Source organism: Oryzias latipes, chromosome 18, assembly GCF_002234675.1.
Source record: "Oryzias latipes chromosome 18, ASM223467v1".
Lineage (NCBI taxonomy): Eukaryota > Metazoa > Chordata > Actinopteri > Beloniformes > Adrianichthyidae > Oryzias > Oryzias latipes.
In genome coordinates this window covers 8,395,710-8,420,200 of record NC_019876.2, presented here as the reverse complement: position 1 = coordinate 8,420,200, position 24,491 = coordinate 8,395,710, and the positions used below count along the sequence as shown (strand labels likewise).

The 24,491-nt window shown below is 38.6% G+C and overlaps 1 protein-coding gene across 6 annotated transcripts in view; it reads left to right on the top strand.

The window, feature by feature from the left end:
• elavl2 (ELAV like RNA binding protein 2) overlaps nt 1-24,248 on the top strand; it is a 34,722-nt gene extending 10,474 nt beyond the window's left edge. For 2 of the 6 annotated variants that reach the window (XM_011487340.3, XM_004079664.4), the window contains exons 2-8: nt 4,701-4,791; nt 5,983-6,226; nt 10,464-10,567; nt 15,906-16,059; nt 18,869-19,094; nt 19,755-19,793; nt 21,742-24,248. In XM_011487340.3, the coding sequence (XP_011485642.1) occupies nt 4,720-4,791; nt 5,983-6,226; nt 10,464-10,567; nt 15,906-16,059; nt 18,869-19,094; nt 19,755-19,793; nt 21,742-22,072 (1,170 nt within the window). In that variant the 5' untranslated portion in view covers nt 4,701-4,719 and the 3' untranslated portion in view covers nt 22,073-24,248. The remainder of the gene's footprint in view (nt 1-4,700; nt 4,792-5,982; nt 6,227-10,463; nt 10,568-15,905; nt 16,060-18,868; nt 19,095-19,754; nt 19,794-21,741) is intronic. The other 4 variants (XM_023966213.1, XM_011487342.3, XM_020711560.2 and 1 more) reach the window with 3 other exon arrangements.
• Nucleotides 24,249-24,491: the final 243 nt, after the last annotated feature.

Sequence of the window (24,491 nt, the reverse complement as noted above, 5' to 3'; positions counted from 1 at the left end):
ACACACTTGGTGACCCCGTGTCAGCGAAAATAATGTAATGTTTGAAAACATAGGGAGTACAGCGGAAAATAGGCTTTATTTTGAAAAATGTACCAGTTGTACTTAACACTGTCGTTTAATTTGCCCCAACTTCACATTAAAGTGCTCCGGCTCACTCTGGCATCTGAGCAAAATTTGAAGTTAACAAAACCGATTTAAAGCACTGGGGAGGCCGGACCGGACTGGATTCTGTGTGAGTGCATCTCGCACTCTTCAAGTTATGTAAATACTCTGACTCTTGCACCGGAGCTGGACTGGGTTCAGTGTGAGCCCAGGGTTACTGTGGATGAATCACAGCTTTAACAGAGGGCTCGGTTATACACACAATCCATAGAGCTGTCTTTCTATTAACTTAAACCTAGTATGTCCTGAATCCTGTATTTACATTTTAAAGCTTTTAAAACATTTATTTATACACTAAACAGAGTTTTGTGCACAAAATTGAATTCAGAACCAAACATGGTGGTTTTATTTGGGTTGTTTGTGCAGTGGGCATGAAACTCACCTGTACTGAATCACTGTTTGTCTACATCAGTGTAGTAGATGCTTTTCACCATCCTGATGTTTACTCTAATTTAAAGCAAAAAGGCAATTCCTATGTTCAAAAAGTGCACTTTGATTTAAGGTCAGTGCGTGTTATGTTGTTTGAGTGTGGCAAAATACACAAGCGTTTGAAAAATATTAGTGGCTGTCATATGCTCTACTTGGGCAGGGTTTAGGATGGGGACTGCCTAAGTAGTGATCCACTAGTTTTTGTGTAATTCAACTGTTTGTTTTTTCCCTCTTGTAACACCTTTTTTCAGTTTTTATGCTGCTCTGGCTTTAAAATATATTGATGTTGAAGTTGTAGAAAAAGGAACTATCTCACATTTAATATTTATATTTCTAAAATCTAAAGTTATTTACCAATTTTTAACCATTAAAAGGCTAAAAACTGAGTAAGGACCATATGTGTTTAAAAAAAAAATGGTTACCTTTTTTTAAAACAATAAACCATTTTTTGTGAGCACTGAGAAGTGACTGTTGATCGATGCATTAAAATATTTACAGCACTCCATCGATTGTCAAATCTACTAATACAATATGCCAGAGGGATAGGCCTTAGACTCCAGTATGAATCAGTGTTCTGCTTTCCGACTGCTATCTTTAGTGTGTCTCTAAAGAAAATAAGAAATCCTTAAAAGTTATCAAATAAAAAAAACAAAACTCAAATCTGACGAATATGTCTTCCACCAATCTGGGCTTTGGCTTAAAAGTCTTATTGGTTTAGTCACCACAGTGACTCAGCAATACCAACTAAGACAAACCCCTGACATGGGAGTAATTGCTAGTAAATTTACCTGTATTTGGTTAAAAATCCAATGAAACCTGCTGTCAAACACTGAAAGCTTAACAAGACCCACTAATGATCATGTTTTTGTTTCGTTTTTGACATGCTTTTTTTTCTTTTTTTTTTTTTACATACTCCCTGCTCCGCTACATTCTGATGCATCTGCTAGATCCATGCCCTTGTTGGTTTTCCTCGTCTGAGCTGGCATCTGGCTCAAAAATGTACGCTTTGATAGCTCCAATTTGATAGCTCGCCGTTTTTTGTTGCACTGATATTGTTGGGTTGAGGTTGTAAGCTGTAAGCTAGCAGGGAGAACATGTAAACAGAGAGCTTTCAATGATGGTGAAGGAAAGGGAGGTGCTTTGTGCCAGCGGTCCAACTCGGAGGCAAATTTCTGATGAACTACTGCCGCTCCGCAGAAACTATGTTCTAGAAAAATACTTTTTTTTTTTTTTTTTAAGGCTAAAAACGGCATAAACATATTAAAGACCACTGGGAACACACTTCTGATAGCCATACTTGATCTTCAATTTAATCACCTCTTAAGGAAATTTGACGTTAATTAGTTATGGCAAAAACTCTCAAGTGGATGTTTGTGGGGGTGCATAAATATTCTCAAAATAAATGTCATTCAAGTCTGTCCATGCAGAGTACCCATTTGTTAAAATATAATAATAAGATAATCATTGATGTTTCAATTAAAGAGAATTATCAAGCAAAAAATGTGCGTGTTGTGTAGTTAAGGTTTATGCTTGCAAAATGTAGTTGATAGCAAGTCCCTCAACGATCTTTTTATGACGTGTTGGCCAGCATTTGCGATAAAGGAGTGTTTTTCTAACTTCACAAATTGGTGATTATGCATGTTCCTAATCAAGGCAGCCACTCAAATCCGCATGTTTTTCTGCTCCAGCATAACTGGCACAGCTCTTTGGATTGCTGTCAGGCTTCTGTGGAGCTTGATGAGTTGTGTGTTGGAGCAGGAAAATCAGTAGAACAGGCAAAAAAAAGAGGTTTTCTGACCGGTCTTAAGTGAAGTCTAACCGCAGTCATGGTTGGAGAAAGCAGAAGCTGTTAGCTGTAGTACAGAACTTTCTATTTTTGGTGGGGTTATGCAGTTGGTCGGCTTTAACCTTGGTTTAGGGGCATGCCACTGATTCAGATGACTCATGTGTTTTTGCTTGTGTAATGCAGTGTTGACACACTAGTTCATTCAAGCAGCTGAAAGTAGCAGTGATGATTGGAATATTTGATATATCAGAAATTACTGTTTAATTCGTTTTACTAATCAATATTCCTTGACATTCTTGCATCTTACATTTTTTCATTAGAGTAATGTCCTGCTTCTGTTGGCATAGCAGGACATTAATGTCTAAAATGTTGGTACATTTTAGACAAAAACTGTAAGAGTACACAGATCTCTCAAAATACACAAAAATGTTGTATATTTTAGTATTAGTTGATTTATTATATCAGAAACCTTGATCTTGACATTAAAGTAACGTCTTGTATTGAAATAGCTCAACCTGTGAGAATATTGGTTATTTTTTGGCAGCTTAACCCAAGTCAGTGAATTGATGGTTTAAATGGTTCAAGGATGCTTTTTTTTTGTTATGGTGTATTGTGTTGGACATTATTTTAAGGAGAAAAGAAGAGCTATAATCTCTAAAAATCTTCAGAATTACACCAATTAAGCAACTAGTTTTTGTGCAGAAGTTATGTTACAGGTTTAAGATATTTTCTGGTTTTATATCTTTTTGAATCTAGGTTAAAGAAATATAAGTGATTAATCCGAGTTATTAAAAAGTGGCATTTTTAGTTGTGTATTGTTTAATTTTTTTTCCCCTCTTATAATTCACTACTTGCTTCCTGATTTAAATTTTGGCATTCCTGATGGCACACTGGTACTCGAGAAATGCTCATTAAACTGTGAATTTTTAAACCAGCTTGTGTATGTTTGTAAAATTGTCCTCAGAAATGACACTGTGAAGATGCAGTGACATGTCTTTTACCTAAAGCTTACTGTGGATAAAAGAACCTCTATTCTTGTTATCATACCGTATATCTTCCAATAGTACACACTGTTTATTCCAAATATTTGGCAAGCCGGCCTGGCGTTTATTAGAGACGGGCGTCTATTGGAAACCAGCACTTATTTCCTCATAGAGAGAATGGGTTCATTTCGTGGTTAAATTTGGTCAAGAAGTGCAGAGAAAAACACCAGATGAACATTTTGGGATTTATTTAAAAGGTTGAGAACATCGTACATGATGATTAGTGTATGTTTCTTTTCCCTTTAAGCAAACCCCTCCGTATCAAAAATCCTCTGTGGAAAGGGTGGATCATTTTCCTGGAGACACACGCACCTTTTAGTCTTTGCTGAATAATCCATGTTCAAACCAGTTCTTCCAATTCATTGCTCGCTTTCTTTGCAGCTTCACCAGGAAACCGGCTTGTTCCTTTTTCTGCAGCCGTCTTGTCAAAATCATCCATCTGCTTGCACTATTCATGGAAAAGTGACTGTCGTGCAGATTCCTCACCAGAATGATTTTTTGCGTATGCCACCACACAAAGTCTAAATCTAATGAGCGTTTCTTGGCTATCGTTACCTGATTGCTACACTAGCTCACAATGCCACAGACACTCTGGGGCGGTGGGGTTGGGGCTCTTAAAGGAGCCTGGCTACTATTGGAAGATATACGGTATATTGTCAGTTTCTAAAATGTTTAACTTATTTGGATGAAGGTAAACTTCTGTAGTTCTCAGTCAGGGTTTTGGAATACGTTTGGACCAGCATTCATGTGGACCAAGGTCATTATGAAGTAATGTTTCAATAACATGTATTGGGACATAAATGGACGAACAGTTGTATCGTCTCTTTTACGTATACATTTTCTAAATTTTACTTTAATTTTTGGGTTTTGAACTCATTAGCAGTGTCAATACAGGTTTACACTTGATTACTTATGGTAACCAAATGAATGGATGTGGTTTTCGCTTGATGATATTCACGTTTGCCTTCTGCAACTTCTTTCTGCATGTCTTGTGTACCATACCCTTGAGCTTTACAGGTTACCATTCCTCATGCTTTATTTGTCACCGTCTTTGTGGCCAGATCTGTTGTGGTGAACTGTACGTTTCTGGGGTTGGCTTAGTAGAAATGTGGTGACTGTGGCCTTTTACGACTTTCACTCTTTTGTACCAACCAATCTGCATGGACTGCCAGTAAAGATATTAGCCTTCCCCCTACACCCCAACAATGACTTGTGATCCTCTGACTGTTGCTTTTTGTTGTTGATCTAACATGAAGTACTTTTTGTGTCCACATTTTCAGACGGCAACTCCACACTAACATGGCAGTCAGACTGTGCGATGTGGCTTCTCTGCTTAGAAGTGGTTCGTGGGCGCCTGAGCCTTGGACTGGGGTCTGTGGCACTTTCTTTTCTTGCAAAACAATAATTTAGTCTGCTCCCTTTATTTTTTTATTTTTCCCAGGCCAAAACAGTAATGTTAGCTCTATGTTTCAATACTCAAGTTCAATTTAATTATGTTAAAAATTTGAAATCCAGGCACGTCAGGGGTTTCAGGTTTGCAAAACTAATAAGGGGTTATTGCAATCTGCTCATAAATACACTTCTTTTCCCGCTTCTGTAAACATATCAGCTAAACTGTGATTTCTCTTAAAAAATACGAACTGTGGTGATTACAAAGAATTGCCGTCTGCACATGGTGAATGTTTGATTGACTGATTATTATCTTGAAGGGTTGTGGTTTTGGTGCTAGTGTAGTAGTGGCTGCAGATCTACTGCTGCTGGAGGTTTTGTGCACCCTGGTGTGTTCAGTGGTTTGGTTGCGGTTTAGGATTCTGTTTTACCTACATTACTCTTAATGGTGACAATACACTATTTTCTTTTCAATCTTTTAGGACGACCAAGTTTAAGCAAAATTTAGTCTCTCAAAAGTGTTAGAATAAAAATGCTAATTATGAAGAAAGCAATTGGTGCGATTCAATCCCACACCTATCACCATACATCCCTGCCACCACTATTAACCCTTAAATACTGGAGATGTCTATGCCAACGGCTGAATAACACACACTCTGACATATCGCAGCTCTTTGACTGTTTATGCAATCGTGAATCTGCTTATTCTGCCGCAGAGTAAAGTGGCTTTGTACTAAAAGGCAACACTTCTCTGCAACAGAATCAGCTGATCTATGTTGACTACATAAACACATGACTACTGTAAAGTGTTACATATTAGCGCAAGGCTTCTTTTCTGCACTTCAGGACTCGCTGGAATTGAGCCAATTGCACTAAGATTTGAAGAGTTACGGAAGTCGAACGAACGTTAGCACTGGGGCTAAAGCTCCGGTGTCAAAGGGTTAATAGAGGCTGGGTTACTCAAGCCAGTTGTGATCAACCGCTAAATTTAAACAAGTCTTTGACTCAAAGTAAAACATTTGTTGTTTGTTGAGTTTGGACCTAATTAAAAATGCAGTTCCCATTCTGTCGTGTGCAAAAAGTGACCTTTCATAATTGCGACGACTTTTTTCCTTTGAAATAAAAATCTGTGTTGTTCACTTCTGATCTTTTTCTCTTATTTTCTCTCTTTAGCAGGTAATTGCTGCCATGGAAACACAGCTGTCCAATGGGCCAACTTGCAACAACACAAGCAACGGTCCCTCAACAATGTCAAACAACTGCTCCTCCCCAGTAGAGTCAGGGAGCATAGAGGACAGTAAAACTAACTTGATAGTCAACTATCTGCCTCAGAACATGACCCAAGAAGAGCTGAAGAGTTTGTTTGGGAGCATCGGAGAAATTGAGTCCTGTAAACTCGTTCGAGACAAAATAACAGGTAACCCAAGTTTTTCTTATATCTTAACTAAAGCCGACTATTTTAGTGTTAAAGGTGAAAGTATGGGGTTGTATTGAATTCCTTCAATACTCACTACTTTGTGTACTATATTGGGCGTTCGCCGTTTTGTCAGGGTGTCTGAATCTACAATTCCAGAATTCCAGTGCCCTGGAAATGTCCTAGAAGTTATTTAAAAAGTTTTCACGTTTTAATCATCAAAACACGATAGATTCATCACTAGTCTTTGTAAAATGATCATATTTATTAGGTTTTTACTTTAGCGAATAGGTGAAATCATATTGGTAAGTAAAAATCCAGGGCGCTGTATTGTACTGCACTATGTTGTCTTGTAGGGGTTTAGGGAGTAGTGAGGGAGTTCGAACCAAGCTTGGGTTTCACATTGTCTTTGAAAATTGCTTGGACAAAAAAGACCAATTAAAAGGCAAAATGGGTTATATTTATCTTTAAAATTTATATTTGTTTTGGATTTCACTGGACAAAGTTGATTTGTTTTATAAAAAATGTAAAGACGTCTACATGTATCTCTTCTAAACATGTTGGTTGTTGTGAAAGGTTAACATGTAGCAAGTCTGTGACTTATTAACCTTCGTAGCTCCCGGATTTACAGTCTATCCACTGCTGTAACTCCACAAATTAATTCAAGCAGATTCTGAAGCAGAGATTCACATGTCAAAGTGTGCGTGCTATTTAGGTGTTGCTGGCAACATCTCTGGTTTTGAAAGGGTTAAATGACTCCTGTAAAATCTCATGCTATAAAGCACACGTGTCAAACTCAAAAGTGGTCCACCATGTCATTTTATGTGGCCCGCGAGAGCATAAAGGTTTTTAATTTCTTAAAATAAAATATAACGTGTATTTATTCATATCTAGGGGGAATTGGACTTGAAATATGGAATTGGGCAACTATACATTACGACTGAAACACTGTCCGTAGAATGTAACCCAACAGAATCAAATTTTAAAGGATTTCTGCTGAGTAACAAGCAAACATGTGTTTTCTATGCAACTCTAATTGTCACTTTAAAAAGTTCTAATAAATAAATAATGAGTTATTTAACATTAGGAGCGGTTACGTTTATTTTTCATTACATTTAGTTACATGTATAAGTTATATCTGGCCCTTTGAGGACAGCAGCTATGCAGATGTGGCCCTCTGTGAAAATGAGTTTGACACCCCTGCTATAAAGTGTATGAAGCTTATAAATGCTACTATTAAAAAGTGGCATTTCTGACCCCACTGGCCTCCTGCATGGATGGACTGGATGACTTGGATATAAGATCAGGTTGTTCTCAAAGGGCTGTTGCTAACAGGGTGGCATTCTAACACCATTGCTTGAGTAGGTAGATGGTGGCTAGTACTCCTGTTTTCAGCCAACTGTTTTGGCCGCTCTACCTAATATGTCCAGCAGCCCACAAGCCTTTTAATGTGTCATTAGCAGCAGGTGGACAGGGCTTTTCATTTTTTAACTCTTAAATACATCACAACCGATGACTTTGGCTCTGCTGCAGTTGACTTGAGTCGCACGGGCGGCGGGTGCAGCTGTGCCTGGCTTTTTTATATATATAAATATGTATGTGTGTATATATATATATATATGTGTGTGTAATAATATATGCTACAGCGTTCTTGACCATACTCACAAGTATTCAAAGATTGCTGCATTTCCCCTATGATTACTGATGGTTTCATTGCAAAGTGTGGTTTCAAGTGCTAAATTCGTTTTAGCTCATCGCCTCTTGAAGGGAATTGCGTTGACCCGATTGCAGTGGCTCAGAATAACAACAACAAATTGGAAAAGGAGTAGAATGCAAGAAAGGGCATGTGGCTGTTTGAGTCGAGACTTGTGAAAGTAGGCCTTTGAAAGTCTGATGGAATAATTGCCGCTTTGGATGATTTATAATTGATATGGATTGATTTGCTTTAAAATTGCCTGTACTCTTTTTAGCGTAATGGCTGACAACATTGAGTTTTTCTTTTTTTAATCATCAGTTTTTGTGCTTAAATGTCAAAACCAGAAAGACACAGAGGCATTTAAATTTGAAAAAATGAGGTTTAATATCACTTGACTGTTTGGGTTTTTAATGGGGAGTTTGTGTTTTTGTTTAGCTTTGTAACGGACGACATTGTATTGTGGCATTATTTTGAGTTCGATTTTAAGCTTCGATGATGAGGAAAAAATGGAAAAAATGTAACATGTTTAAGACCCAATTCAACAAAAATAGGGTTTCAACATGGTCTTGTAGCATTTTTCTGATGGACATGTATGAAAAGCTTAATCCTATTTGAGGATTTCTTTGGTCAAATCGTTGTAAATCAGGAGCATATGAAAAAATTGTAGTTTGAAAAAGCTTGTACGCGTGACGTAGAGCCTACAGCGGCAAGACACAAGGTTCCTGTTCCGCTCCCTTCGGATGCATTCACTTGTAGGCGACTAGATGTCTTTGTTTTCCTCGGGAGAGCTAACATGTAGCTCAGAACTCTACAGCTGGATAGCTCCAATATTTCTCTCCATTTTTGTTGCTAGCAGAAGAGCATGTAAACAGATGGATCATGGGAGGTGCGGTTGTGCTTACTCTGCACCAACAGTCCCGTCTACAACAAATTTGAATTTCTAGTGATCTCATATCGCTATCAGAAACTGTTCCAGAAAGCAACAGTTTCTTTTTCCTCCTTTGGGCTAAAAACAGCATAATCATAATTATAAGACCACTGGGAACGCTTTTATTATAGATCAGAATATGATTGGTGTGGGTCTAAGAACTAAGCTGGTGTTCTTGCTCTTTAGTTAACTAAAAGCTGATAACATCCATTAAATAGAAAACTATTTTGGTGGTGACATGATTTGTCAAACAACAGTATAAATAGTGCAATCAGTTTTCTTTTTAATTAAACATTAGGATATTACTGTTTCAATTCTAAAGATCATATTTTACAGATGAACTGTAAATGGTTGCTTTCTCCAGCAGTAATGTACATTAGATTTGTGACAGTAATGGGCTCAGTTTATTCTGGAGAAGACGTTTAATAAACAGCCCATGGCATGGAGTGAATGTTCCTTTGGAGGGTTTTGATAATTGAGTCTGAAGATTTGCATGTTCTTCAGAATGAAGTCTGTAAGATCAGATAAAGGATGAGCAGATTTTTAAAAAATGTCCGTCAAAATTTTATTTTTTTCTCTTTTAGTGGTTAGGAGAAAAAAAAGTTCTAGTTTTATTGCTACTCTTTATCAAACCTCTTTGCAGTAATGTTTAAATTGTTTTAATTGCTGCCGTTTCAAGTCCTGTGTTTGGTTTGTCTTCATGGTCATACTTGACTCATACTTTTGCACATTTCTTCTGATTTGAAACTGTCCAGCACTAAAAATTATTTACGTCTTGTATGTTTATTTTAAATTAAATTTCGTTTGGCACGTAGTTCACTCAGATTTACTGGTGTTTTGGACCGTAAACGGTTTCTAAACTGTTCTTAAAGAAATCTGTTCAGGTGATTTCATTTAAGGCAGTGTTTAAATCTCATTCATAACTCGGCAGAAAGCAGTGTCAATTTTTTAAACCTCTTAGTTGACATTTTTCCGAACTACTGTAACTCAAACCTTTTACGCAATTAATCCAATTGAAATAAATGCGCTTTTTTCACTGCATCAGAATTGGCTCTAACACCCACGTTAATAAATCTGTTTTTTCCTCTGCGTTGCTGCGGAGAGAGATATCCTAGATAAGTTGCTGTGGCCCCTCCTTAAAAAAAAATGGACACCACTACAGCTTCAAATATCCCTACAATTGGAGCAATAGGGAGTTCTGCTTTGATCGCACATCACTGGTCAGTTATTGTGAGTGAAACTAAAATAAACGATTCCAGTGACCTTGAACTTGTGAGCAACACCTTTTGTGAGTGAAGACTATAGAGTGGACCAGTGAGCTGCCAACACTTATGTACATCTTGGAGGCTGCTAGTCTTTGACATTGCATTTAGTCTGACCGGCTCATGACTAAGGCTGTGTCTGGTTCCCCCCACTACTCGCTTATCTCTAAAAGACCATATAGTGGAGGACTATATGTTATATAGTTATAGTGGAGTTTTACAAAAATGCTGTTATTTCTGGCAAAAACACTCATCTTTGAAAATTGTACCGTTATAGTTTATTTTGGTCCGATTTTTTTTTTATTTATCAATTTCATTTATTTTCCCTAATTATGCTAATGTTTGTGATTGCAGGGCAGAGCCTAGGCTATGGATTTGTTAACTATGTGGACCCTAAAGATGCAGAGAAAGCCATCAACACCTTAAATGGCTTAAGACTTCAGACAAAAACCATCAAGGTAAGACACTGTCTTGTTGCTTTTAGGAAAACTGTGTGCAGATTGTGTCTGGGTCCACGTGAACGTGTAGAACAATGCAGGTAGAGCTTTAAAATCTGGGTAGAGAAATCACTGCTTGGGCCTCAAGTAGAGCAGAACAGTTTCAGTTTCTACGGAACAGCTTCTGTTAGCGTTCATCAGGCAGTGTAGCTCTGTGCTGCTGGGAAAAAAAACAACCCTCATTTGCTTCAGACGGTTGCTGCAGGATTTGTGGGTGTCGGAGCCAGATTTTAAAGTCTGATCGTTTCCCTGAGGACTTACCTGTAAATTTAGCAGTTCTAATCAGACAGGTGGGGTTTGGAAGAAGATGTCTGATGGAGAAATTTCCGATTCTATTATAATTGGCACAGAAATGTTCTGAAATATTGTGTCGTAGCAGAAAATCTGTTATACAATAGCTGTTAATTTTTTGTTTGGCTGGGCGAAGTCTCAGACTTTATGCTGATTTAAAGTGTATGCCTGTGCAAAAGATGGAAGCTGTTTGTGTGCCTGCAGAAACCTCGCAGGTGTAAGGAATAAGATTTTAAAAATGTATGTGGCTGACGATCCTTATCCATTTATGTCTGCTTTCTACAAAAGAGAACGACCATGTCTGCTAATTTTATTTGTGCTCTCTAAGAATGCAATAAAATGATCGCTTGTTTTTTTGACAAAGAATCAGCACCTCGTTATAATGAGACGCACCAATTGTTTTTGAGTTAAGGGAATAACAGTTGCTGACTCGTTATTTTGAATAGAAATTTCAAGATGAACAATCTCTGAAAGTAATATTTCTGCTTTATTCAGGGATCAGTAGTGAAACATAAGTTCATTGTAGATGTGAAGTGAAATGACAAACACAGGATCGGTGCTAATTGATGACCTTATTGTGTGTTAACTGCGTAGCAGCAGGCGTCTCAGGTGATGTAGACATCACATGTAAAGTAGTGCTAAAAATGAGAAGCGAGAGCTGACGCTCTGAACTCGCAGTGTCTGTAGTCGCTGGCTTAACACAACTGTACAACCTGCTGCTCTTTATGTTAACAGGAACATGTAAAAACAGTTTAAAAAAAACTATTTCACCTTTTTTTTTATCCAGGTAAACATATTAAAAACAATATTCTACTTTTCAACTGTGCCCTAGAAAATGAGGTCTTTTTTTTTTTTTTTTTAGAAAGGGAAAGAAAAGGGGTTGTAAGAAGCAAAAAATTACCAGTAACAAAGTCTGAAATAACAACAATCTATGGACGGTCTGTTATAATTATTTCCGTCCGATGCTGATATTTCCCCTGCAACTGTTGCTGATAAATGAAAACAGAATAATATTGGTAAATATTTTTAAATCGGACCGATAAGAAAATAATCTCAAAATAAGCAAATATCGGACGATATCGATACTGACACCAATTGTATCGCCCATTCCTATCGTATCAGTTACATTTTTCTTTATCATTAAAGTCTCACTCTAATGAAAACTGCTTAACATGTTTTTAAATCATTTTTGTCATAATGGAGGCTATTAAGTTTCTAAGTATTTCTTTATTCAAATTGGTGTGAATTAGGAGCAGACCAAGAAATGCTGTTTGACAAAGATGCTAATTATGTTCAAACTCCACTCGACAGGCCTCACGCTGCCTGCTGCGCCCCATTCTGATGTATTGCAGAAAAATAGAAACCATGTACGTTTTCATTTTCCTCATCCAAGCTGTAATCTGGATTATGACAGACACTTTGTAGCAAAATGTCTGGACTGCACTTACATTGCTTGCCATTTTTGTTGCACCGCTAATGTTAGCTTGTGGTTTCCAGGGGCTGTAAGCTAGTGGTAGAGAGTGTACAGAAAGGAATGATGGGAAATTAGTAAAGGCTTACTCTCCACCAACAGTCCCGCCCACCTTTAAGGCAAATTTTTGATAAACTCTTGCCGCTCTGCAGAAACTATGTCCTAGAAAATGACATATTTTTTATTTATTTTTTGCCTAAAAACGGCACAATCATTATTAATAGACAACTCAGAACGATTTTAAGATGAATCAAAACATAAGTGGGACTTTAAAATGACTTAAAAACTGCGTCCAAGTGTCCAATGTCAGCGTTTTTTTTGTTTTCATATTTATACGGCCACTCACAAACATTTAAGATCATCAATGGTGACAGGTGTCACACTATAAGTAAGGGTTAATGACTGACGAAGTGTGCATTGTCACTTTTTATACCATGGTCCAGGTAAATACTCGATTCTGATTGGCTGTTGGGTGTGCATTAAAAAGTGATATACCACAACAGCACGGTGAAAAAAGGAGTTCCGGTCACCTAGCTTAAATGTTTTGTATCACTGCCCCGGCTTCTGTAAAACAACCTTTTGCTTCATCATCTGGACAAAAACAAGCACTAAGAGGTGAACTTTCTCTCTGAACTGATGCTTTATTCAACCCATCGGAAAGATCAGCATAGATATATCGCTTTATATCGCCGAATCATGACTGCAGCGGTGGTGAGGTGCACTATTTGTTACGTTGCACTTTTTAATGCACTTCGTGGAAGCAACCATCCAATGTGAAGCGTTTAATGGCGATGGTTAAAAAGAGAGAATGCATACTTCATCGGCCATTAACCCTTACTTAACGCACGCCGTGGAAGCCTGAACCGTCAGACGCAAAGCGTTTTTTCAAAGTGCATTAAAAAGTGATGATGCACACTTACAAAATAAATTAATATTAACCAGTTTTTATTCCTTAATTCGTGTTTTTCTCTCTCGATTTGGATCGCTTTTTTTTACGAAAAGCGGACTATTTGTTACGTAGTGCGGTGACAAGGCGCCACACCACTGCTACAGTCTAGATTGGCCGATATAAAGCAATATAAATATGCTGATCGGCCCTATGGGTTAAATAAAGCATCAGTTCAGAGAAAGTTCTCCCCTTACCGCTTCTTTTTGTCCAGATGATGAAGCTAAAGGTTTTTTTTAAAGAAGCCAGAAGATTTAAGATAGGCCACCGGAACTACTTGTTGGGCAGTTATCACTTTTTAATGCACACCCAGCAGCCAAAAAGAATCGAGTATTAACCCGGACCATGATGTAACATCATTTAATATTTAAGTCGCGGTCAAATTGTGCTAATGTTGTCAGATATCATTGTCAAATTAACCAGTCATTTAGGAAGGGGATTAACAAAATTTAGTGATCTCTAAATGAAAGTCTTTTTTGTTTTCCCAGAGACGCCGACCAAATAAATCAAAATGAAAAATGAGCTAAGCCTATATTGTTACAGCAAGGAAACTGTTATCTCGTTTTGACAGTTATTTTAATAACAAGTGATTAATTTATTTTACTGTCTCCAGAACCTAAATTTATGTCAAAAATGTGCTGGATAAAAAAGGTTATCAGACATGGCCGTCCAGTGTTTCTTTTAGAGTTTGATCGTCTAGTTTGTAAAAAAGCAGCTGTTTATCACGAGCATTTAATGCAGACATAACAGGCTCAATGATGTTTGACAGAAAGCTGATTATTGAGTTGAAGAAAAAAAAAATTGTAAAAAAAGTTCAAGCTTGTGTTTAAACCACAGAAAAGCAAAGCTTTGAAACCTTGTTTGCTTTTAAAGCGCCTTTGTTTCTCCCAACAAGAAACAAAACACTTTTTCTGCATGGCTGAAGATAGGAAGGTTGCCAGGGAAATTAATTTGATCTGACTTGTTTTCCATAAATATTCTGTTGATACTTAAAGCTCACATTTCAGTGACAAGAATGCAGAATGACAGCAAAACAAATTTATCTAGTTTGTAGCTCCATGGATAGGAAATGTGCTAATTAAAATCCAGTAGTATGAGTTATGATAAACAATATTTTTTTTTTTAAACCAGAATTACATTAATTCATCCTACAACAACCACTGCTTCTCTTCATGATTAAATCTGTCGCCTCATGACTAAACTCTGGTTTATACTCGATTTTTAGTCTGTAGATCCTCAGACTTGGAAACGGAAAACCCATAGCTGACGGCTCGTTTTGCTAGTATCTCTTAAAATAAAATGAATAAAAATCTGCCATGTGAATCTCTTGGCTTGTTGTTAAATTGAATAAATTGGAAATGTCTCAGAATTTTCAGAGGAAAGAAAAATATTGTGACAATAACAAAATGGCAGACGGGTTTTTTTGCTTCACCTTTTGTTCTACAGCCAGGCAGTCGTGACAGCATAGTTTCCAAGCCAATTTAATATTTTGTTTAGCCTGAGGATTTTGTATCGCCCCATATTCAGCAACAAAGTCATTGTCTGCTAGTTTTAAACCACAGTCCTACTGCTGTGATTAAAACAGAAATTAAGATTTTATTTTTTAATAAAGATGAGCGAAGTAAGATGATGCCCTTTTAAAGTGTCCATTATCAGAAATTAATATTAATTACCGATAATGGTCGTTTCAAAGGGGATTATCCCGCTGATACCATGGCCACTTAAGAAATACCTTAAATCAATTATTTAGTACTTTCATCTTGGTGTTTTTTTACGTTAAAAGCATTTCTTACACAAAGACTATTTGATGGGCATTGTGTCGTGTTGTCATGGTAATAAACATGTATTGCTCTGTTGCAATACGTTAAGCAAGACAAAGACAGTATTTGAAATAAACTGCAAGATTGATTGCTGTATTTCATAAAATCGATAGTGAGGCAGTGTTCCTTCGTCATATCGTGGTTTACCTTTCGCTGTCTCGTTGTCCTGATTGGCGTTTGACCGTGTCAGTTACCGTGTCATGTCCTTTGTACAGAATATTTTGTTTTTCATTCCACGCCTGTCTTTTTTTTTTTTTCTATGAAGCTTTAAACTTTAAGGGTTAGAAAAAAAAGTATGGAAATGGTCTTGTCTGCTGCCTTAAAAAACTTGTAATCCTACTTTACGGCGTTCCGCCATCAGAAGTTATTCATGTATTCATGGAACGTAACCCCCGTGATGGACCAGGAACCGCTGTACCACATGTCCATCGTGGAGCGACTTGCTGTGTGCAATAACGCTTCTCGATCTGCATTCTGAGTGTCTGTTTCTATAGTAACCAACTTAGATTAGCAAAATGATATGGAACATTCAGGTTATTTGACTGGAACTACTTTTTTCGGTGTCCATTTTCAGCAGCCAATCAGACTCGATCGTTCTTCCAGAACATGGCTCAAAGCTGGTTGAAACCAAACGTACCGCTCTCACGTCAGGCTAATCATGTTGAATGTTGCGGTTTGCGTCGCCTGCTGCAACATTGATCACGCCATCTAAGGTTTGTTGGTGGAAAAATTGGCATCTGTCACACAAATGGCCATGTTTTGTATCTGCAGGTGTCCTACGCACGCCCAAGCTCCGCCTCCATCCGAGATGCAAACTTGTACGTCAGTGGCTTACCGAAGACGATGACGCAGAAAGAGCTGGAGCAGCTCTTCTCCCAGTATGGACGCATCATTACCTCGCGGATCCTGGTGGACCAGGTGACCGGTGAGTAAATCGTGGTAGCTTTTTTCCCCCTCCTTTGTTCCTGTATTCACACACCTCCACCACCACCACACGTCCTTTGGGACTGCTGAACAAAATGACACAAGACTGAGAAATGCATGAGTTGGTGACGTGAAGCTACCAAAAAAGCAATTTTCCAGAAGAGGGGTTCATAAATATGCATCGACGGGAATATGAAAATGGTTGTAAATGGCGAGAGTCACTGCTTCATCATTTCTCTTCGACTTGCTCTTACCTTCCGCTGCTTTTTCTTTTTTCTTCTGTACCCATCCCCAAGGTGATCACGGATGCCTGTTTTCATGGGAGGAAATGAAACGCTTTTAGAGCGGTTACATTTTCTGTTTCTCAGCCATCATATGGGAGCAGAACTCTTATGAAACACTAAACAGAATCTTTCACCAAGACATTTCCCAGCGGCGATGTGCCTCCGTTCTGCTGAAATGTATAATAATCTCCCTGACATGCATTGTGGGAATTTATTTTTCAAACGCAAAACTCTCAATTTCTAGAGATTTTTCTTTTTCTGAGTAATAATGCAACAAGCTGCAATCCAGCAGAACAAACCCGGATTGATGAGGAACGTCACTCAAAGGGGTTCATTTAAATGTTCAAAAAGGTGAAAACGTTGATTTGAGGGCAGGAATATTTAGGTTGCAGGAGGCAACAATTCGATTATCAAGGAATCCTGAATCCATGCATTTTTTTTTCTTTTTAAAAATGTTCTGTTCACCACAAAAAAAGATTTACTGGCTTACATCCACCAACGTGCTTTTGTAAGTAAAGACAAGAACTGTATCCTAGTTGAGCTTTTATTAAGAAAAGTCACTTTTTAAATGAGCGTCCAATCTAAGAGTTGCAACGCTACAAAGGTTTTATTTGACGACCTAAAACCTTTCGTAGAATCAGCGATAGATGAATTTTCAAGAATTTTGTTGTCCTCTTAACTCGGCAACCTCATTAAAAAATTACTTTTCAAAAGATCATCTTTAAAGTCCCACTTATATCATTTTTTTTATCCATTTTACCCAATGGTTTTTTTAAAATTATGATTATGCTGGTTTTTATTAACAAAAAAAACCTGTTGTGTTTCTAGGACATAATGTCTGCAGAGCGGCACTAGTTCATTACAAATTTGCGGAGCAACCCCGCCCCCTTTCCCTCTCTGATGCTGAGAGGTCTGCTAACATAGGGGAAGATGACACTAAGTGTTGACATGCTCTCCCGCTAGCTTACAGCCCCCTCACAACCCCATCCTAACATTGGAGGTGCGACAAAAATGGCGAGCAATATTGGAGTTATCCAGCTGCTCAGTTTTGATGCCAGGTCAGAGGTGGAAAACCAAGACTTGCGTGGATCTAGTCGTCTAAAAGCGGATGTATCAAACATGGCGCTTGATGCCTCTGCATTGACTTTTCTATGTCACAAATGCCATATTTTTCGAATGGCGTTTTATTTTTGTCTGCTCCTGATTCACCACAATATGAATAAAGAAATACTCAGAAATGCAACTTTAGGATTATTTTCTTTATGTCCTCAGTCAGAAAAATGCCGAACACAAGAACATGTTTAAAACACCAAAAACATGATTTTCATCTGATCTTTAACTCGACCCTAGCTAGCTACTGAACGTATTTTAATACCGTGTGCGTTATGAATTCCCTTCCCAAAATGCTTGATTTAGGTACGACACAAACTTTCACGATTGTTGTCGTCATTATAAAGCCAAACTACTTTAAAACATTTGCTCTAAGCGAAGTCGTGCCGGTCGGATCGTGTGTTCTGCAGGGTCAGCCGCGTCTGTGCTCGTCAAAAATGACCCTAAAAGAAGTTCCCCTTAATATTCTTACGTTAAATCACAATAATTTCTCGATTCTCTTATTTCAAATTATCAAAACAATTAATCTTCTATGGATCACGATCGATGCATCTATAAATTTATCTCCCCCACCCCTAACAAGAGTGGAATGTTTTGACATTTGAACAAAACAACAAATCTGTTCCAGCAGCAGCAGAAGTTTAATCTGCTTCTAATGCAGAAGCAGATTTTTTCAGGTGCATTGTTTATTTTTCTGCACCTGTTATTCCGAGCTGTCTGCTTTCCTCTCAGGACTCTCGCCTGCTGATGTCTCCAAACGTGCCATGTTTGCTGAGTTGTTGTTTTTTCTTACTCTAATGTATGTTTTTATTGAATGGGAACGACTCTAAAGTTTTCCACAGCTCTCCTGCTTTGGTTATTGGTGTTATTTTTTTTGTGTGTTAACTTTATCTGCAGGAAAACTGGAATAACTCTCAGTGCAGAAGCTGCACCACAGATTTAAGACGCAAGCAGAAACATGGAAATGAGTGAAGGCATGAAAAATGCAGCATGACGCCATATTGAATGTTTGTCACTTATTTTGAAAATGAATGCCATATTTTGTTTGTGATGCCAGACTTTCCTGTGGAAAGAAATTCTCCATTATCTTAATGTGGCCCATCCAAGGTTAGGTTTTGCACAGACGGTGCAGTAATATACGATCTACAGCTTCACACCTGTTTCTAATCCTTCAACAAACAGACTATTGCACCTGTGAATATTTGATTTTTTTAATATGTGCAAATTGACGACACTTACTGTACAAACTTAAAGTTTGTTTTTCTATAGCCAGTTGAGATACGGAACAAAAATATGCACATTTCCTGAAGGCTTTTATTCTGAAAAGATGTTCAAAAGTTCAGAAATCTGAACTTTTGGCTCAAAAGGCTCAATTCGGCTCAATTCGACAAAGTGAAATGGTCTGTGCCCCCTCAGGTGTTTCCAGGGGAGTTGGATTCATTCGTTTTGACCGGCGGGTCGAGGCGGAGGAGGCCATCAAGGGCCTGAACTGTCAGAAGCCGCCCGGCGCCACTGAACCCATTACTGTCAAGTTTGCGAACAACCCAAGCCAAAAGACCAGCCAGGCCCTGCTGTCCCAGTTGTACCAGTCGCCCAATCGAAGGTACCCAGGACCCCTCGCACAGCAGGCACAGCGCTTCAGGTAAAAGAAGCACACTGACCAAGCTAGCGGAGCGCCGCCCACTTCATATGTTAACCCCATCCCCCCCCTCAAGGCCGTTTACAACCAGCAGGTCACAGAAGCGGAATCTTAGGCTCAAGTTGGAGCAGATTTTTAAGGAATGTAGAAAAAGAAATGAGTCGAACTCAAATCTGCTAAAATGATTTGATTCCATGAATAAACTTCTCATGTGTGACTGATCTCAGTGCAGCCAGCTGTCTGTTTGGAACCATCGACTGTACTGTAAATGAGAACTGGACTGAGTGTGACGTCGCCCGTAGAAAATGACTGACTTCCTGCTCCAGCCAAATTAAGTCACTTGATTGATCAGTTTAAAACTTTAGTAACTTGTACTACTGGGAAAATATCATGGAAAACATTTACTACAAATTGTAGCAGAGCAAGAATAGTTATTCTGACAAATTTAATGACAGTAATAGCTGTTTGTTTCTCAATAGAAGTCTATTGGATTCTGGCTTTTTTGCGACCAGCGGGTACTTTCTGTTGTGGACGCTGGGGGGGGGAGTCGCTGTGTTTAGTTCTCGTGTACAGTCAATGGTTGGGATTCACCCCATTACACACCAGTGTCACACCTGAAAAATGCCTCAGAATTGGTAGTAAAACTTGTGTTTGTGTTTGAAGGTTGGACAATCTGTTGAACATGGCCTATGGAGTGAAAAGGTAAACAGACTATTTATTCTTTTTGTTTTTTTGCTGTCTTGTAAAGAAGTTTTTTTTAAAGCGAAGCACTAAACACATTAAACTGAAGTCGGTGAACGCTGATGGAGTTCTGTTTGATTCTCTTCATCATAAAAGACAAATCCTCTCCGGTTTCCAAGGTATTTGTGGAGCCTTTAACTAGAGTTTCACGATGTGAGCACATGAGTAACATTAGTGATAAGTTTTGTCAATATAAATAAATAACATCTAAACCATTATTTCCATTTCTATGAAACAGTTTAGTTTAAATGAAAGTCAACATAACTTAATTTTTACTCCAAATGACCCGGGTCTACATGGGATTTGGGCATCTAGCATCAAAGGGCTCAATCCGATTGGTCAAATGGGCAAAGTGTTCTATTTGATTTTGTTTAACATTTCAAGCTGCCATGAGAACGTTGCTAAACATTAAGTTGACCATTTATCGCAGTTTCTGCTGTTTTCTATGCTACGCTAATATCGCAATGGTGACATATTTGCGGTTTATTGCTACTTTTAACCATTCAACCAGTGTTGACATTATCGTTATCATTTTTGAGGATCATCGGTTTTGCAATGAATGCAATTCCAGCGTAATCTGAAGTGGCGAAAAGATGTGGAGGCAGAGATGCTTTTCTGTGTGACAATCGTTTGTCATGGTTGTGCGTGTCATTTAGGGGTCACCTACAAAACATCTGGCATTATAGGCTTACGTGTTGCATCACCTGAGGATTTGCCATGATCGGCCTCATTTTGGACCCACGAAAGCAAAATCCAACAGTCTAGAACAGTCCAACAAATTCCCTTAAGAATGATATAAACCTAAACCGAGGTCATTTGATTAAATTCTTCTTATAAGTTGTTCATTAAAGTATTTAACCGTATTTGATGTGGTGACAAATAAAAGGCATTTGTGACCCACATGAGGTCAGGTGCTGTAATCTCCATGCAACTCCAGGATTAAAGTCTCTGAATCTTTCACTGGAATGTGGAAAAATTGCATCCTCATGCTTTGAGCTCAGCTTTTTTTGTTACCTTGATCTATTATGGACGGCGCTGTCCTGCTTTAAACCCGGTTGCGTCAGGCCTCTTTCAGGGTTCGCCAGGTTTTTAGCCGATTGAAGTCCGGCTCCTCGAAAAGCTCAAAGAACCATCCCCACTCACAATAGACTTGTGACTCCTCTCGCCTTGCTTGTTGATGGACGTCTTTGTTGGCGAAAATGTCTCTAGGGGTCTTTGATGCTTGGAGCACACCTGTCAGAGGGGATGTTCCCTCGGAGGCCAACTGGAGCGGTTAATCCAACGCGACTCCTGCGGCAATAATTCATGGGCTTTCCAAAGTTGTTTCTTGAACCGCAGACCGTATTTGCTCCCCGCCCGAGCTTTTCGTTGCTGTAGTCTGACGGTACTCGAGTGCTGCGTGTTGTTTTACTGGAAGATGCATGAGCTCGTTCAGCCGCTCCAGTTCTGAAGAGGTTTCAGAGTCTTAACAAAATAAAAGCTTTAAAAAAAAAGCTTAACAAATTCTGCTTTTGCAGCAAATTAGTTCTGACATGGAGTTTTTAAAAAAAAAAAAAAACATTAAGTTTAGCTTCTTCAATAATTTTTCTGTTTTTAAATGGCCAAGTTTAAAAATATCTATTGAAATCAATGGATGTTTCCTTCATGAATCGATATTAAACCCAAAAAGCTATTTTGCTTTTCAGAAATTCTTGGTGGGGGAAACAAATAGTTTATTATAATAATAAAGAAAGTTTCGCTGTTATTGGATTTAAATCGGTAAAAGATTATGACCAAAGAAGAATTGGTGAACAGAAAAGCTGTCGGGGGGAAAAAAGTGTAGGTGTGTAGCGCCTGCAGGTCATAAAACATCGCTTTATGGCTTTAATTTTTTATTCCTGACGTGCCTTTTTATTTATTTTTATTACAGCAGATTCTCCCCCATGGCCATCGACGGAGTGACCAGTTTGGCCGGCATCAACATCCCGGGTCACGCAGGAACCGGCTGGTGCATTTTCGTCTACAACTTGGCCCCAGACGCAGACGAGAGCATCCTGTGGCAGATGTTCGGGCCGTTCGGCGCCGTCACAAACGTCAAGGTCATTCGCGACTTCAACACAAACAAGTGCAAAGGATTCGGTTTCGTCACCATGACTAATTATGACGAGGCGGCGGTCGCCATCGCCAGCCTGAACGGATACCGCCTCGGGGACAGAGTTCTGCAAGTGTCGTTCAAAACCAACAAAACACACAAAGCCTAAAAGTAAGGGGGGGAAAAAAACCACTGAGATTGTTCTTAAAAAACAAAAAAACTCACCAGAAAGAAGTGGAACATGGGAGCTTTTGACCGTAACTTTCTACATTAGTAAGAACAGCTTTGTAATCGATATTTAGCCTCCAACATTGTGACTTTTTGTTTTCGTTGCTTTCAGTCCTTAGTTTCAAGCAAAAAAGTAGTGCAGGTCTGAAGGCCTGTCGTGTTGCCGATGGATCACCTGAAATGTTCTGGGTTTTGTCGTTTAGTTGCTCTTTGATTTGACCCAGTGAGTCTTGTACGGCTGTGACTTTTTCTTTCTCTTCTGCTGTGTCCCCCAGTAGCTGCATCAGGCTTTTAGTGGTAAGCTAGTACTTCTGTTGGAGACTTTTTTTTTTTTTTTCCTCTTTCCGTTCTGTTGGTTTCTCGTAATGCGTTGGTTATCGGTTGACTGCATCCAGTTGCTTATTGTAAAACTTAGCCGATTAAAAAATAAAAAATACATACATAAAGGGAAAAAGACAAAAAAAATTCTTAAAGCAGTACCTTGCCAAAGAGCTAAGAACCTCTTTGATGTGGGTTTAAAAAGCATCTATTTTTATAAACAGAAAAATTTGGAGAAACTTTTTACTGGACCTGGAACAAAAAAAAAAATATTTTGACTTGGATACTTTGAGAAATATCTTCATATGACACCTTGTGAGCTTTTGAACTTTACAAGAAAGTTTGCAGTGGTCGACATTTCTGGAGAGATGTTATGATGTAAAAGATACCTTTTGAGATCTTTGTATTACCTTTAGATTCTAGAATCAGTGGCAGTGCTGGTTTCATTCGTCAAATCGTCTGTGGGTTCTCCTCCATCCCGGTCGTCCGCTCGACCCCCAACGGTGCACTTTTCCCCCCTCCAGACAAAAGCGAACAGTGCATGCTAAACGACCGCTAGAGGAGATCTTCATGGGAATTAAATCAGTTCTTCCTTTAAGATTCCCTTCAGACGGAGCCGCGGTGGTTTGTGGCGCACCCACGATGTATCGTGAGACCAATCTTGGCTTGAAATGAATCATTTGTGGTTTTTAAATAGTTTGTACGACAGACTGACGGAGGCAGAGACAAAAAAAAACCCAACAAAAGCTCTGAAGAATCGGATGACTCCTAAGCGTTGAGCTGTGTAAATAAATCTTTTGTTTGTTTTGTTTATGTTGTGTATTGGACACTTTTCTTTACAGTTGGATTCCTGGGTATGGAAAGTGATGATTTTTTTTTTCTTTCTTTCTTTCTTGGAGTACGTGAGGTGTTTACTGTTTTTGAGTTGGCAAAACCTTAATTTATATTTTTGGTTTTCCTATGGACGAACACTGAAGTGCATCAAATTTGTTGGTGGTTTGGTCTGTAGTTAGTCTTTGTTTGTTACAAAAAAAAGTATTCAACTATAGACAGTTTTTTTTTAATATATAAACATTATAGATATATATTTATGTGGTGAAGAATGGATATAAACCACATTTCTGGATTTTTTTTTTCATACTATGTAAAAACAATGCATATAACCTGTCTTTAAAAATCGTAAAAAAGGTGTCTATTGCTTTAGGAAGGACGGTGAAGCAGAAACGAATAGCAGAAGTGATTGCAACAGTTGTTGGCGGCGGTGGGCGGAGCCTAGCAGTCTCTGAATCCTGCATCCTTTCTGCTATTTCAACCCAGTCATGCTTCCCTTACTGAGCAGTGTGCTATGCATTCAATGATCCTTTGCAACTGCTTTTTCTTTAGAGAACTTCTTTGTGTTCCTTGTAAAAGTTCCTCTTTAAGTCTAGATGAGTTGTGATACTTGCTGCTGTAGAGGAGGGTGGGGTGGGGGGGCATGCTTTTTACGCCTGACCCATCTGGGCTTTTTTTGTTTTTTTAAAAATTCATCGATTTTTTTTTTTTTTTTTTTAATAGATTTGATCGTCCGGCGTGAAAACGTGTCCCCCTACGACCCCGGCCCCCCCATTCTTCTGATCTCTATTCTTTAGTGAGAATGATTATTTATTTGAAGTTGTATAGTCCGACTCGGTTCACAGCGTTTTTGGGAATAGAATATTTTTGTTGACTATTTAAAAGGATGTACATGTTCTTTACTTTGTGTTTGGATACTTTGACTTTTTTCAATGTTCAGTACATCAATAAATATGTTTGAAGGGCAACGCAGTCCATCCGATCTTTGCTTTCGCAGACGAACCTTTCGGTGTCGTCCCCATCCATTTCCCCAAACGTTCATGTTTAACCGTAGCAGTCTGTCGATTTCCATTGTTTACCGTATATGGGAGCTGGACTGAGTGACCCCCCCCCCCCCCTTCCAAACAGGAAGTATGCGCTGGATCCAAGAAACCAAAATCCCATAGACTTCTATAGAGAAATAAACAGCTGATTTTCAGTCCTTAACCGTT